Consider the following 16,441-nt stretch of genomic DNA (forward strand, 5'->3'; position numbering starts at 1 on the left):
TGGTTCACCTCCCCTTCCAATTTCCCTCAACTCCCTTCTCCTCTCCATCTCCCCTTGTCCTCCATGCTATTTGTTATGCTCCACAAATAAGTGAAACCATATGATAATTGACTCTCTCTGCTTGACTTATTTCACTCAGCATAATCTCATAAGAGACTCTTAATTTCAGGAAACAAACTGAGGGTTGCAGGATAGGAGGGATGGAGTAGGGGGGTGATGGACATTGGGCAGGGTATGTGCCATGGTGAGCGCTGTGAACTGTGTAAGACTGATGAATCACAGACCTGTACCCCCGAAACAAATAATACATTATATGCTAATTTAGAAAAATAAAATAAATTTAAAAAATAGAAAAAAAAGAATCAATGAAGATTCCGGTTTTCTGAGAGATAATGAATCAGTTACAAAATAAGGCACTTTAAAATATATAACAAGCAAAAAAAATCAGAATTCAAGTTTTGTAATATCTTTCAGGACTCAGAATGAGTTCCCTTTTAGGCAGTGATGAAAAGAAGACACATTTGGGGCACCTGGCTGGCTGGGTTGGTGGAGCATGTAACTCTGTATCTCCGGGTTGTAGGTTCGAGCCCCACACTGGGTATTGCTTAAAAATCAGATCTTAAAAAAAAGAGACACCAGCATACAGTACATCATTAGCTAACTGAATATAATAAAAAAATCAATCAATCAATCAATCAATCCTTTACCTCTCAAAAAAAAAAAAAAGACACATTTACTCTGCTCATGTAAGGAGACAGGGGTATGGCATCTTTTTTTCCTTGTTACCCAACGAAACTTTTAAGCCATTCATTTTAGTGAGCTGCCTCTTCCAATTGCGCAAACCAACCAAGAAAAATGGCGCCTGTGCTTGAGAGTCTATTGGGAGCCCTGGAAGGCAGCAGGACATACAGACCTTGTGGAGAAACTACAGCAAGGGGAGGGTAGAGAAGAAGTGGGAGCACTGCCATCACAGCAGGAGAGTCTGCGACAGCCAACAAATTCTCCACATCCCCAGCATACCATCAGATAGCAAAACGTTTCCTGCGACCCAGTGAAAGGAACAGGGGTTGTTGAGAGGAGCCAAAAGCCCCAAGCACCGGACTGTCTAAATGAGGAGCACAGCAACAAGGGCCGGTACAGATGGCAAGATAAAATGCCAAGTGCAAAGGGAGGTCAGTCAGTGAATGCCAGCATGAAGACATAAAAATAAACGAGGATCAGAGCAGACATATTATTATGACGGTCACCTCCGTTTTGACTCCTTAACTACAGAAACTACCTGGCTGAAGCTGTTCCTTTATTTTCTTTTCTGTGTCCCACCACACCATGTGCATACCCCCACATGCTAGCATTTCCATTCAGAATGCTTTTACCACCTGGCCTGGCCTATAAAGTCTGTGTTAGGACCAGTTAACCTCTATTCCCACTCTTCTGCAAACTGGGGGGTCAGGGACATGAGCAGCCATCTCCCCTGTATGATTCTATTGTCACAGATGCATTTAGTCCTATTTCCTTCATATCCAGTTCCCTGATGGTGTCAATTAGGCCTTTTCTCAACCACGCTCCCCTTGCCTGTCTGGTCCTAGCTGCAGTTCCCATTGCTCCCTGACCACCCGCCTTGATTAACCTTGTGCCTGTCTCATGTATGACCACATCACTAAAAGGAGGGATAAGATAAGGACTTTCTTCACATTTTATAATCGTATTAAAAACAGTAAGCAAATTGCTTAATGGTTGGGTTGTTCCACCATTTTCAACATTTTGATTATATCAGCTTTCTTCATTGAATTTTAGGTTTAGTTTTTATTGACTAATTCACTGGTAATTATTAGATTTGCAACTTAAAGGATTTGTCATTGTTTCTTTAAATAATAATAACGCATCATACCTCTATGTATAAAATGTTCTTCTATTTATAAGGTTGAAAATCCCAGTCTTTTAACATTGTAAAAATAACTTGTGTTTCATAAATTTTTGTCTTGTTTTGAGCTATATAAAGGCAGTGAAAAATAGCAGCATTTGTTCTAGAAATACTTTTCTTCAGAGAAGCTGATTTTTGTTAATGTCTAGATTCTGTTTTCAAAGTGCAGACTAGCACTTTAAAAAGGGGAAGGGAGGAAAAATTGAAAAAAAAATAAATTCTGAGTTACAGAATGTTGTGTGCCAGAACTTTCTTGATCTATTGGACTGGGTCTAATGGTAATGGTGGCAGCTTAGGACTCTGCTCTGTGGGAACAGTTCTCTAGGTCCTTGGACTTGCTCTGAACCCTGGAAAGTCTCTATTCTGTCATCTGGACACCTGGCAGGGCTACGGAAGGGTCAATCTGCTTTCCTACTGGATCATAATCTTCTGAGGGGCCAAAATCATGTCTCAATAAATTCTATATTCTCAGTGTTTAGCACAATACTAGAACATTGTGGGATCTTAAATGCTTTTTGAATCAGCAATATAGAGGAAAGATTGCTAAAGTATTCCTATAAGTTTAGATCTAAAGTACTAACATAGTAAATACATAGCCTTCTTTCCTCCACACTCCCCAAATGAAACTTTCGGAAACCATAAAATTTATTCTCAAGGAGGGAAACCTAAAGCATAACATTTAAGGTAATTTTTAATTATTTTTATCATTTTCTATGGTTCTTTCTATATGAATTTTATATGTAAGACATTTAGATTAATAAAAAGACTTCTCAGAACACAGAACAATGTGAACCGTGTGTATGTATATGTCACTTTCAACTGACAGGTCCTTCAGAATCTTAAAAAATTCTTTACCTGACATCTCCATCCTCATGTTTCCTGGAAAAGTATCTAGGTTGCTGTCATCAACCCTACTTCCTAGGAAAAAAATAAAAATGATAAAGTGCCATGCAGCCAACAAATTGAAAAGAATTGAAATCATAAGGGATATGTTCTTTGACAGTAATGGAATTAAATTATAAGTAACAATAAAATAACTAAGAAAAACCAAATATTTAGAAATTAAATGACACACTTCTAAATAGTCCATGGATAAGAGAAGAAATCACAAAGAAAAAAGAACATATCTCAAACTGAATTATAATGAAAACAAAGCATTTCAACATTCATTGAATGCAGCCAAGGAGGGGTTTAGTAAGAAGGGTATGGTTCTTCATGCTTATATTAGAAAATGAGAGACAGCTGCAATCAGTCACCATAGGTTTCACCTTAAGAAGCTAGGAAAAAAATAAAGTAGATCCAAAGTCAGTAAAAAGAAAGAAATAACAAAGATAAAAGAAGTCAGCAAAATATAAGGTGGACAAAATATAGAGAAATTTATCAAAGCCAAAAACTGGTTCTTTGAGAAAATCAACCAAGTTGATGAAGTCCAGTAAGGACTGGCCAAAAAAAAGGGGTGGGGGGTAGGGGGAGAACATAAACTGCCAGTCTCAGGAATACAAGACGGGAATGTGGGGCTCAATTCCAGGACTCCAGGATCATGACCTGAGGCAAAGGCAGACGCCCAACCAACTGAGCCATCCCAGTGCCCTGTTTTGTTTCTTAAATTCCACATATAAGTGAAATCATATAATATTAGTTTTTCTGTGACTCATTTTGCTTAACACAATACATTCCATCTCCATCCATGTCATTGCAAATGACAAGATTGCATCCTTTTGATGGCTCAGTAATATTCCATTATATATATATATCTCCCATATCTTCTTTATCCATTCATCAGTCAACGGACATTTGGGCTCTTTTCTATAGTTTGGCTATTGTTGATAATGTTGCTATAAACATTGGGATGCATGTGTCCCTTCAAATCAGTACTTTTGTATCCTTTGTGTAAATACCTATTAGTGTAATTGCTGGATTTTAGGGTATCATTTCTAAAATTATCAAAATAAAATAACAACAAAAGAGTTCTGTGATCTGGCAGATTCAGGGTCTGCTATTTATTAACTCTATCAAACTCTTAAACATATAAAGTCTCTAATAGTCTAGTGGCAGAAAATTTGTTTAAGTTGGTTTTCTACTCCAGTGTTTTCCAAATTTAGTCTAGGACTCTTTTTTATGGCATATTCATTAATATCCCATGGGCCAGCATTCAAGGATAGCTGTTTTTGATACATTGCTTCATACTGTATACCCAATGACATCCCAAAATAGTTTGAGGAATTATTCAATGAAAGTTAATATATTTTAAAAAGAATATATTAAAATGTTTAAAATAGAAATAAATGTAAATAGAAATAAAAATAAAAATTCAAAGGAGAATTATACTACCTAAGAAAAAGGTAGTAAATAACAAATGAAGCCAACAAAGCTATAATGATTAAATATGAAGTTTAGATCTGAACTTTCTAGAAGCTAAGACATAAAGGGGAACTTGGGTTATTGTCTACACAAAGAAGCACACTGGTCTTTGGGAGAGATACAGTTTTTTTCTGATATTAAATTTCAACACATTTTTCATATTCAGCACTAAATAATATAATGGGCAATGTCATCAGGAAACACAATGACACTTGGTATGGCTGTTTTTAACACCAGTTCTCAAAAACAGTTGACATATATTATTAGGAAGTTCCCTCAAAAAAGTCATTTCTATGAAACATCCCTTCATAAATATTTTTGGCTTGTCAAAGATACATGTGTATGCCTAACCAAAAGTAGGTGGCAATGGTTAAAGAAGTAAACCTTGAGCTTCTGCAACCATAGAGAGAGCTTAAAAATGGGCAGTATGAAGTGATTTGACCACAGGTATAATTTTAGCTTAGTGTCAGAAATATTCTTTGCACACAAAAAAGAAACATTCTTCTCATTTAATGTGCAAAATATAAATCGTTCCTTCCTTTTCAGCACCAGAGGGGCAAGAAAGAGCAACCTATCAGGGAACTCAGAGGCCTAAGATTATGAAAATATTATGCAAACCAAAAGAAGAAACTGGTCATTAACACTATAATTGACAAACATTGTGCTAACATTAAACTTTGAATTGGTGTACAAAGAGAAACTGGAAAAAAAAAGTGAGAAGCCAATACAAAGAAGTAACCAAAGAAAACAATGTTCAAATAACAAAAGAAGAAAAATAATAAACCTGAACAAAAATTCTAATAGTAACAGAGGTTTTCACTAGTTTCTTGATGAAGAGTTATTATAAATCAGACCAGGAAACCACTCGTTATCATGTTAATATGTCTCATATGATTACACTTTAAACAGCCTAATTCCAAGTACTGTTTTAGTCATTTTAACTAATGCTATTTTTTTCTTCATAAGACCCTTAGTGAGAAGATAACTGCAGTCAAGACCCTGGTCTCAGACGAGGCAGAAGAGGTAACCAGTACTCTCTAAAGGGCATGTTCTCTTTTAGTTGTGCTATACATTTGACATGGATAGAATAAAGACATTAGAAAATTAAGCCAGTGTTAAATCATTTTAAGGTCATCTCAAAATCCTAGCTGGGGTTTTCCCAAGATATCCATAACCCACATCTTATCTATCTCTATTCAACTGAAAATTCTTACTTTCAGGTAGAGGTGAAAATCCTGAATTGATTAAATTGCTCATAAACTCTTCTAAATTCACTTTCCCATCCTCTGAAAGAAAAAAGATGTGTCAGGGAACAGGGAATATGATCAAAGACTGACAACTATAGCATAATTGCTGTACTGAAAAACAGTTTATATATTTGGTCTTGAAATACAGACATATATATTCAATAAGGAAGACAAACTGATGCATATCATTCAGATACATATATTCATCCCCTATAGATCCTCCTTTGTATGAGGCTACTGAATATAAGTAGAACCCAACAGGGTAGTAGGTTAAAGAGACTTGGATAATCCATAAAGCAGATAAACCCCTTAAGGATTCTTGAAAACTTCAAATAAATGCATGTCAACTAAGATAAAGGATATCTAGAAACATGACTCACCTGTGAGAGTCATATTCTGTAGTAATCTTTCAAGCACATCTTCAGGTAATGGAACTCCTATGTTTTTCATAATGGAGCCTAGGTCTTCAGGAGTGACCATATTTTTCCTAATGGCAGCCAGAGTTTTCAGGGGGCCTTCTTTTTCTATATTCGAAAAAATATACAATGTATAAAGTTAAAAAAAAACAACCACTCAAATATCAGTACTGGGTCCTGGATAATAATAACAACAACAACAACTTCTAGTAGTAGTATTACTGCTACTTCTATCACTTATTAAGTATTCTGAGCGTCTAAGTGCTCTATATACACGATTTCATTTAATACCACAAAAATTCCTTATTTAATAGATAAGGAAATCTTTAGCAAGGTTAGTCTGCCTAAGCATCCACATTTACTAAATGGGAAGCCAAGTGTGAAGTCCGATTTCATAGGCAAAATGTTTAGCCACTAGGCCAAACAAATCATTGCAAATATTAATTCTGAGACTGAAGAGTGATTACATAAAAAAGAAATCTTAGGACATCTGCTTATACTCACCTCTGGCATATCTGAGGCTGGGAATTCCATTAAAGCTATGATAACTAACTACACAAGTGATTATCTTGCCAAAAATTAGATAACCATCCATAGTTTGATGTGACTGTTCTTAATTTTTTTCATTCAGTGGATACTTAGATGTATCCAACACATGAACACAAATATGTCCCCCAAATAATGAAAAGACTGGCACTGCTATAGCAATACCAAAGAAAGATAACATTCATTTCTGAAAGTACCATGTATGAATTGTTCAAGTAAGAAGAAATTTTGAATATTATATTATCATAAACCCTATCCCATCATAAACATTAACCCTGTGAGAGATTTGCTCATAAGCCACATACCTGGAAAAATTTTATAGGCCCCATTTAGAAAATCAAAGATTAAGGACAAAATATTTTGTCACTTGAGGAAACACCATTATGGCTATTTCCCTAAATATCTTGGCTCTGGTGAATACTTTCATCCCTTGTAGCTATCTAAATTAGATCTTTTGAATTTAGTTCAGTTTTAATTTTGGAAACTAAAATTTAGAGGACATTAAGCAATTTCAATTAATCTCAAGAATATGGGCTGCTCCAAGGAGACCCAGGGGATCCAAAACTGTTGTGAATTTACTAATCAAGGCTCATTTAGCCTAAACTTCAAGGAGACCCAGAAGTTCCACAGACATCACAGATATCTCACTGTTGGAGAAGTCAGTTAACTGAACACATTAAAGCCAGATTATATTTGATGTTTCACGGCTAGGTAGTGGAGTAATGGGAAGACTACCTATTACATAATATGGAGGAAGCTTAGATGTTTCAACATGTTCCTATATTTGTTTCAGTAGCTAATCTTCTCATGATAAGAATCCCATTTTAATAAAATAATAGGATAAAAAAGAAAAGGAAATACTGATCAAAAAAATTTTAGTATAGCTGACACACAATGTTACATTAGTTCCAGTGTACAAATTAATGATTTGAAAGTTTACCCATTATGCTATGTTTACCAGAAGTGTAGCTACAATCTGTCCCATTACATCACTGTTAGAGTATCATTGCATTCCTTATGCTGTGCTATCTATTCCTGTGACTTATTCATTCCATAACTTGAGGCCTCTATCTCCCTCACTCCTTCACCGACTTTGCCCAACCCTCAAACCTCCTTCCTTTGGGCAATCATCAATATGATCTGTGTATTTATATGTTTGATTCTGCTTTTTGTTTATTGGTTATTTGTTTGGTTTTATTTATTTATTTATTTTCAAGTAATGTCTACACCCAATGTGGGGTTCAAACTTACAACCCCAAGATCAAAAGTCACATGTCCTACACATTGAGCCAGCCAGGCACCCATTTGACTTTTTTTGGGATTCTACTTATGAGTGGAATTATATGGTATTGGTCTTTCTCTGTCTGACTTATTTCACTTAGCATAATACCCTCTAGGTCCATCTATGTTGTCTCAAATGGCATGATCTCATCCTTTTTATAGTTGTATAATATTTCATTGTATAAATATTTATACCACATCTTCCTTATTCATTCATCTGTTAACACTTAATTTGCTTCCATGTCTTGGCTATTATAAATTATGCTTCAACCAACATAGGAGTGCATGTATCTTTTCGAATTAGAAGAGAACATCAATTTTATTCCCACAGGATTTCAGAGTGTCCAAGACACTGGCAACTCATGGCAGCCATCTTGATCACAATCTTGGATACTAATCACAAACTTGGATACGAAATCCAGATGGACTTCATATACTTATCCTTTTTGAGTGATGGAAAAAATACAACAATTTCAAGAAAAGGTCAGACGAGGATCCCTGATTGATTCGTCATCCCAGTACATTTGTTATACACATGATGTGCTTTAGCATTAGAAAACTAGACAAATGCACAAAATCGAAACTGAAGAATTCTACTCAAAATTTTTATTGTTAAAAAATTCTCACTTACTTGAACCTTTTGTAAAATATGGCATTTTCTTTAACTGGGTCAGACAATCTTTTAAGTCCACTTTCCCCTCATCTGAAAATGAAACATAAAGAAATGAAAGATCCAAAGATACAAAAGAATGAGTCACAAGATATGCATGTTTACTAAACATTCAGAACCAAGTTATTCCTGTTTTCTAACTCTGATCCTGCTAAACACATCTCACATTAACTATGAAAAGGAATATGATTATGATGACTCCTGTGGTCTTTTTTGTTGAAGAGCCAATGAGCATTTTATGGATTTTACACATATTTCCAATTGGGACCATTTACAAGTCCTACTATAACCATTTATGTTTTCCTGATTTTTTAGAAGTTTTTAAATTTATTTGAGAGATACAGAAAGGAAGAAATCAAGAGAAGGGAGAGGAGAGAGGGAGAAGCAGACTCCCTGCTGAGCAAGGAGCCCAATGTGGACCTCGATCCCAAGACCCTCGGATCATGTCCAGGCCCGAAGGCAGATACCCACCCACCCAGGTGCCCCACCATTTCTGCTTTGAGGGAAGACAAGAAGATATTCATTAGAAGTACCATAAACCAAACTCAACCATACCTAAAGAAGACTATATATACTTGTAAGCAAAGATATATTAATAAAGGAAGCATGCAGTCTTTTGCCTTTTATTAGTCATATACTTGGAACTTAAGAAAAAAGAATACTGTAAGGCTTTGCACGTAAGCTAATCATCCCACTGGCAGGATTTCAAAAATACCAGTGTAGCTCTTCAAGGACTGTGGGGAAACCAAACTGGTAGTCATTATCACCACATTAAAGTTTGGCCCTGTGCTTCATGAGCTTGAGGGAGCTTCACAGCCCCTGTACAATAAGAATGTATGATTCAAACCTCAGGAGCCAAAGAAAGGGAAAGAAGAGTGGAAGATTATACTTCCCTAGGATAATTCAATATGAGAATAATCCAAAACAAACTCTCATCCAGCCTAATAAGGAAAATCTAATGTTATTGAACTCATTACATTTTATTCCTAATCAATCAGCTCTGTGGATTCATGAGTGAAAGTAAACAGAAGTTTGATATGTAATAAATGACTCAGAAAAGGAATACTTACTATCAAGAGGAATAGATCTAAGTACCTCCTGTAATTCTTCCTTCGGGCAATAAATCCCCAGGCCTTTCAGTATAGATTTTACTTCATCAACATCAACTTTTTCATCAGTGACTTTGTTTAAGGCATTTGCAAGTTCCTTAACCTCTATCAAGAGAAAGTATTTTCAGTTTAGATACAAATTCTAAATAATCAGCTTAAATTATAATTTATTTATTTTTTTTTAATAATTTAAAAAAATTGTATAGGTACCTAGCATTTTTAAAAAGATGGTATAGTACTCACCTTAAATACTCTCTTGAGGTACATATGCATCCAACTCTCACTTCATCCACATAAAATAGATCCATTATATAAAGCAAACTCATAGGAGATATTAAACCTTGATATCTGTCTCCTTCTTGCGCATCTATTTCTGCTTCTCATGTTTCCCCCATCCTTTCTGTATGTGTCCAGTGATCTGTCTACTGCTCCCCAGTCACTGTCACCTCAATCTGCCTTTTTTCCCATTCCTTTATTAAACTGAATTTGTCTTATACTGACTCTCTTTCACTTAGAGTTCAGAACCTTGGTGTACACGGGAATAGCTAATAAAGCTGCTAACAGAATGATTATTGTTTAAATAATTGGAAACAAATGTTAATGTAAGAGAGACTTTTGTCCCTCCCCCCATTTGTCAGTTCCCTCTTTATTTAATAACAAATACTTTAGTAGTGGCCTAATATAGGTAATAACATATGTATTATTTCCTACCCTAGAACCATTCATACATTCTTCCTTCCGTCTGGAAGACACTTCTCCCAGTTCTTCCAGTAGATGACTCCTTCTCATCCTATCACATCTCAGGACATGCTTACCTGGCCATCCTACCTAAATTAAACCACTGCACCTTAATGCTCTACCTCCTTCTTGCACAAGTTCTCCTTAACACTTAGCACAATTTGTAGTTATTTATTTGTTCATCTGTCTTTCTTCAGTGAGTTCTCCAGGGTCAGAGACCAGTATATACCTCTCTTTCTTACCAGCACAGTGCCACTTGTTTGTTGAATGAATGGACTGAATTAATGGTCTTCCTGTTCCTAGTGGTTCTGTAATCTAATAAACTGTTAAATCAATCTTTAGAGACAGCTTCGCACGACACTCTCTTGCCCAAAGAATATATTGAGACCTGTTTTGAGGTAACATTTAATACTCCCTTCAATGTAGACCTATCAACTGTCTCTCATTCCTCATCTTTCAAATCCTACGTATGTCTCCATTCTTTTCTTCCCTTCTAATGTCTAGGTCTCAGGGTTTTCTTGCTTTGCCTCTACCTACCAAGATGTTACCCTTTCTTCTATGCCCTCCTCAATTCTTTTCATATGAATCTAATCTTCATCTGAACTCTTAAATAAATATGTATCACTAATTTGATCTTATAGCACATTAGTTATTTTTTATGTAAATGACATGGCCTATCTCATGCACATTTTTTGTTCAATATATGTGTGGTGATCATGAAGCTATTAATTTATAAGTTATAGTATAAAATTAATATTATACTAAACCATTAAGCTACAATACAGACAAGAACATATGTGCACGTGGAGTCTTGCTGTGGGGTTTTAGGTATGGTACAATTTCTTCAAACTTCACTTTTCTCATTCTTTATTATAAAACTCCTACTTAACAGTATAGTCATAAAAAATAGTTGATAAGAAATAAATTATGTAAAAGAACTTGGTAAAACATCAACGTTATACAAATGTATTATTGTTGCCAACCAACTATTATATTGTTTGAAACCAAACAAAATTAAATATGTCTGTAGAGAATATGAAAAAAACTATGCACATTTTTTCCCCAAGATGCTTTTTATACTAAAAATAAGAGTTGGAGAAGAATTTTGGTAAGTTCATGAAACATGAGGCTATTAACTCATTTTTAAAGTGAGTCAGAACTTTCCAAAATTATACTCAAAAGTTAGATATTTCACAGAGGACATTCATTATGAGATGCCACAAAACATTCCTTGGTACCACAATAAAAAAGACCAAGATTCAAGTTGGGTGGATCACTGATCCCAATAAGTTATATATATTTCCATCAGGATGAGAATCCATATATTCTCTATGCAACTACAAAAAACAATGAGAAACTCTTTATATTCCAATATGAACAAATATCAAAAACATATTGTTACATTTTTAAAAAAATCAAGGATACAGAACAATGTACACATTATGTTTCTACTTATGTAAAAAGGATGTGGAGGGATATATATATATTTGTTTGTTTGTTTTTTCTTGAATGCTCTAAATACTACCTACATTAGAAACCAGTTACTTATTCATTAGTTACTAGGAAAAAGGAATAGGAACTCAATAGAGAGATCAGGTATGAGGCAAAGTTTCACTATGTACCTTTAAATATTTTTAAAATTTATGATCTGTGTGAAAGCATTACATATAAAAAATTAAATTTATTAATGAAAACATTTTAGGGTCATGTATTTTAGCGTTCTTGTTAGAAGACATATTATTTGCTTCAACTACAAACTTACAATGATACAAACTAGACTTTCATGAACATAGGAAGCTCACCTTCATCTGAACTCTTAAAATACTAAATGTACAACATTCATTTAATTTTGTATTATATACAAAATTATACTTTTATGTAAGTGGTGCCTCACTTTTCGACAACTAGCTAACAATTTCCTATATTCAAAATGTGTATAAAACTTCCTAATTATTCTCACCTCTAAAATCTTGCAAACGCTTATTGCTCTTCAGTGCCAAAAGGGCAGTCTTTAGGGAAACCTCTCCCTTTTCTGTAGACAAAAACAGAACAAAGAAAAATTAATAAATTCAAAAAACATAAAGCACTTTCACTGTGGGCTAGGTTGGTTCACTGACTGCCCCCTTCAAGCTTCTTATGATTTTCTAGATATGCAAATTTTGTCCAGAATGCAATCTACACTCTACCTATAGAAATCCTATTCATGTCAAAACCAGCTCGTAAGTCTAGTTTTCTAAAAAGCCTTCCCTTGCGCCTCTATGATACCCTGCTAAATTATACTCTTTCCTTTTCCTTTCCTTCACAATCTGTTTTCTGGAAAGAAATGTTTTTATTCATCACATCCTCCTTCACTCTTCAAACTGCTCTAATCTGGCTTCCATCTCCTCGGAAACTGTTTTTACCATATTCATCTGTTAACTATTTATTGCAAAACTAATGAACACTTTTTGACTTTTTGGTCTTATTTAATACTTTCCTCCTTCAAACTCTTTTTTCACTCTTCTTTTTTTTTTTTTTTGTTTCCCTCCCACCATTCTAGCTGCTTCTTAATGTCCTTTAAAAACTATTCTTTCTCCACCATTACTTAAATGTTAGCATGCCCCATGCTTTACCCTTGGCCCTCTTCTTGTTACACTATATGAACTATTTCTGAGTTCTCAAGTTTCTGTTTCTAGGCCAGATCACTGTCTACTATACATCTTCAGCTCTACATCCGCAAGCCCCTCAAACACAATATATCCTTTGGGGGCTGGGATTTAAAACACAAATAAGTTAATTATTTTATTTCTATGCAAATAACAAATCTTTGGGAACTTTGGGTCCCAAATCTTTGGGATCAAATGCATGTATTACTTCCATATTGCCAAACTTTGATTTAATTGGTTCTATCTTTATCCCCATGTGGCACCTGGAGCACTCACTTTAGAGGGAATCTGTCCTAATTCCAGTCTATCAAGGAAAATCTGCAAGTTAAAAACTCCCTGCGATCAGCAAGCAGAGAATGGCAGGTGGCAAATGAAACTTTCAATGAATTATTCTAATTGCATTTTCTTTTACCTTCGTATCTTAAAAAGTTGTAAGAAAAGAGAGAGAACAACTTTCTGTGGTTTTGACAGTTGTGTTTACATCATTTTCTAAGGAATACTATTTTTCACGGATGCTGAGTTATGAACCTAGTTTGAAGTGTCTGCTGTCAGCTTGCACAATGGGTGTATAGAAACAGGAACTAGGAATAATTGGATGCATTCAATACATAAAAGTATTGGCTAATATTATTACAAATAATTTTTATGGCATTCTCTTATTTATTTTCACAATTTTCTTTACTGATTTACTGCTTTATATTGAAGACAGAAGAGACAAACACAAAATGATGAAACAAAATTCAAATAAAAGAATGAAAAATTAAAATGAGGCAAAATTAAAACAACCAATAATTGGATTAACCTACATCATCTTCTTAAAATAAAATCTAATTTATTATAAATCAAACCCCTCCTAATTCTCAGTTTAAACTGTTATTCTGGGTTTTATATATCTGAAAGGAATTATCACATATTAATTGATTAAAAGAATATCTGAGTATTTCTGAGAAATCAGTTTTAATGGAAGATAATAAATATCTAACAATACTTTCTAAACAATTGAAAAAAAAAGGAAACTTAAAGTTTCATCTAGGTGGCAAACTTTATAAATGACCACCTATCCAGTAAACATAGTTCCTACTAAGTTTTTTAAAGCAAAGTGCATATATTGTGTATTCAGAAATACACAAACACCTAAATTTTTCCCATTAGCTGGAAGAACCTGAAAAATAAGTGAGGTAATATGATTAAGATCAAAGTAAGAAGTGAAAAGCCAACGGTTTGTTTGATCTTTCCAACTACCTCGCACTGTATTGAAACTATATATTTAACCTGTTCTCCCAACAGAATGCTTTAAATTTACTTACACTTTAAGCATTCATTTTTACTTTATTTGCAGATTTTCAAAATGTATCCTTCCCTCATAGATCTCATGGAAATTTCCCCCAAATAATCACTTTTCTCAAACAGTTATAAAGCAAAATGGTCTCAGTGATAGTAAAGATGGCATATTATTGAAATGTCAGAAAAAAGCTTTCGAATCTAACTGAATGAGTTAAGGAAATCTTCAAGGAGGTCACATTTTTACTGACGTGGCAGTATATCTGAAGGTTAACAGATTCATGAGGAAAATGTATAGAAATATAAGTGAGTGTGATGTGTTCTGGGAACTGTAAGTAGTTTCATAATTTTGGATTTAGTTTAAATTACTCAATTTTTTAATTAAGTGTCTTGAAACATTACAAAAATGTGGAAGTTTGTGGGAAAAGGTTAATCTAAATACATCAGATAAAAGGAACTAGATTATTTAAAAAAAACCTGTGTAATTTGTGAAGGAATTTAGATTTATCTGTTCTCATTTCAATCTTTTCCCTCCATCATGCACTTGATCAAACACACTATATCCTAAGCCGAACTCATCCTTGCACTAAAGCCTGATCCTCCTCCTGTATTCCCCAGCTTATTAAAAGGCATCACTAGGGAATGTCTCCCAAGCCAAAAATCTGTTAGTCACCTTCAACTTCTTTCTCTCTCCCTTCCCTAACTTAACCAAACAATGATGAAGTTCTGCCTCCTAGAACTCTATGTATCTGTTCCTTTCTTCCCATCCCTAGAGCCAATGCCTTACTTCAACACATTATTTTTAACCTGAATTACTGCACGCCTTCTAAAATGTCTCTTTACTTCCAATCTCGCCCTCCCCTGTTCTTTCTTAATGCTATCAGAATGCTAATTAAGGGGTGCCTGGGTGGCTCAGTTGGTTGAGTGCCTGCCTTTGGCCCAGGTCATGATCCCAAAGTCCTGGGATCAAGTCCCTGCTTCAGGCTCCCTGCTCACTGGGGAGCCTGCTTCTCCCTCTGCTTGCCACTCCCCTGCTTGTGCTCTCTCTCTCTCAAACACATAAATAAAATCTTTTTAAAAAGAAAAAAGAATGCCCATTATAAAGTGCAAAATTTGTCATGTCATTTTTCTACTTTGAAATCTTCAGTGACCCTCCAGAGTCTTCAGGATAAAATTCAAAATCTGCTGCCAGAGACAAAAATAAAAACAAAACCCTTCTGGATCCGCTCTTGAGTATATGGCCACTTCAATTCTTTCTTTCCCACTCCTCCTGCTACTATGCACCACCACGTTGATGGTCAATGTCAACACGAACTGTAAAGCTTGTTAAACACACAATGCACATGTACACACACATACCTTGACCATGATGCAGATATTCTGAAGCAGGAGATGTAAGCAATTTGTTTTTAACAAATTCCCTAGGAAATTCAGATGTAATCTGTCTGATATCCACTGGTATACCTCCTACTGGACTGTTTAAGACTTCCTTGATTTCTCTACCAGCTTTGTTCTTCTCTACTTTGTATATACTGAACTCTCCTTCTTAACTCCTTCCAGTCCCCTTCCCTGTACTCCCAGTTCTTGGCTAGCTCCTACTCATATCTTAAAACTCAATTCCAGAAGTGCCTGGGTGACTCAGTCAGTTAAGCATCTGCTTTCAGCTCAGGTCATGATCCCAGGGTCCTGGAATTGAGCCCCTCGTGGGGCCCCCTGCTCAGTTGGGAACCTGCTTTATTTTTTTAATATATATTTTTTAATTTTTTAATTAACATATAATGTATTATTAGTCCAGGGGTACAGGTCTGTGAATCGCCAGGTTTACACTTCACAGCACTCACCATAGCACATATCTTCCCCAATGTCCATAACCCAACCACCCTCTCCCTATACCCCACCCCCTCGGCAACCCTCAGTTTGTTTTGTGAGATTAAGAGTCTTTTATGGCTTGTCTCCCTCCCGATCTCATCTTGTTTCATTGATTCCTTTCCTACCCCCCAAACACTCAACATTGCCTCTCAACTTTCTCATATCAGGGAGAGCATATGATAATTGTCTTTCTCTGATTGACTTATTTCATTAAGCATAATATCCTCTAGTTCCAGCCACGTCTTTGCAAATGGCAAGATTTCATTTCTTTTGATGGCTGCATAGTGTTCCATTGTGTATATATATATATATATATATACCACATCTTCTTTATCCATTCATTTGTTGATGGACATC

General features: G+C 35.1%; 1 protein-coding gene across 1 annotated transcript in view; it reads right to left on the minus strand.

The window, feature by feature from the left end:
* The window catches only part of EFCAB13 (EF-hand calcium binding domain 13), a 136,794-nt gene that overhangs the window by 518 nt on the left and 119,835 nt on the right, over positions 1–16,441 (minus strand). Inside the window, 6 exon segments of the mRNA XM_047707365.1 lie at positions 2,777–2,839; positions 5,497–5,568; positions 5,910–6,053; positions 8,404–8,475; positions 9,513–9,656; positions 12,250–12,321. Coding sequence (XP_047563321.1) covers positions 2,777–2,839; positions 5,497–5,568; positions 5,910–6,053; positions 8,404–8,475; positions 9,513–9,656; positions 12,250–12,321 — 567 coding nt within the window.

This window comes from Lutra lutra, chromosome 16, assembly GCF_902655055.1.
Source record: "Lutra lutra chromosome 16, mLutLut1.2, whole genome shotgun sequence".
Taxonomy (NCBI): Eukaryota; Metazoa; Chordata; class Mammalia; order Carnivora; family Mustelidae; genus Lutra; species Lutra lutra.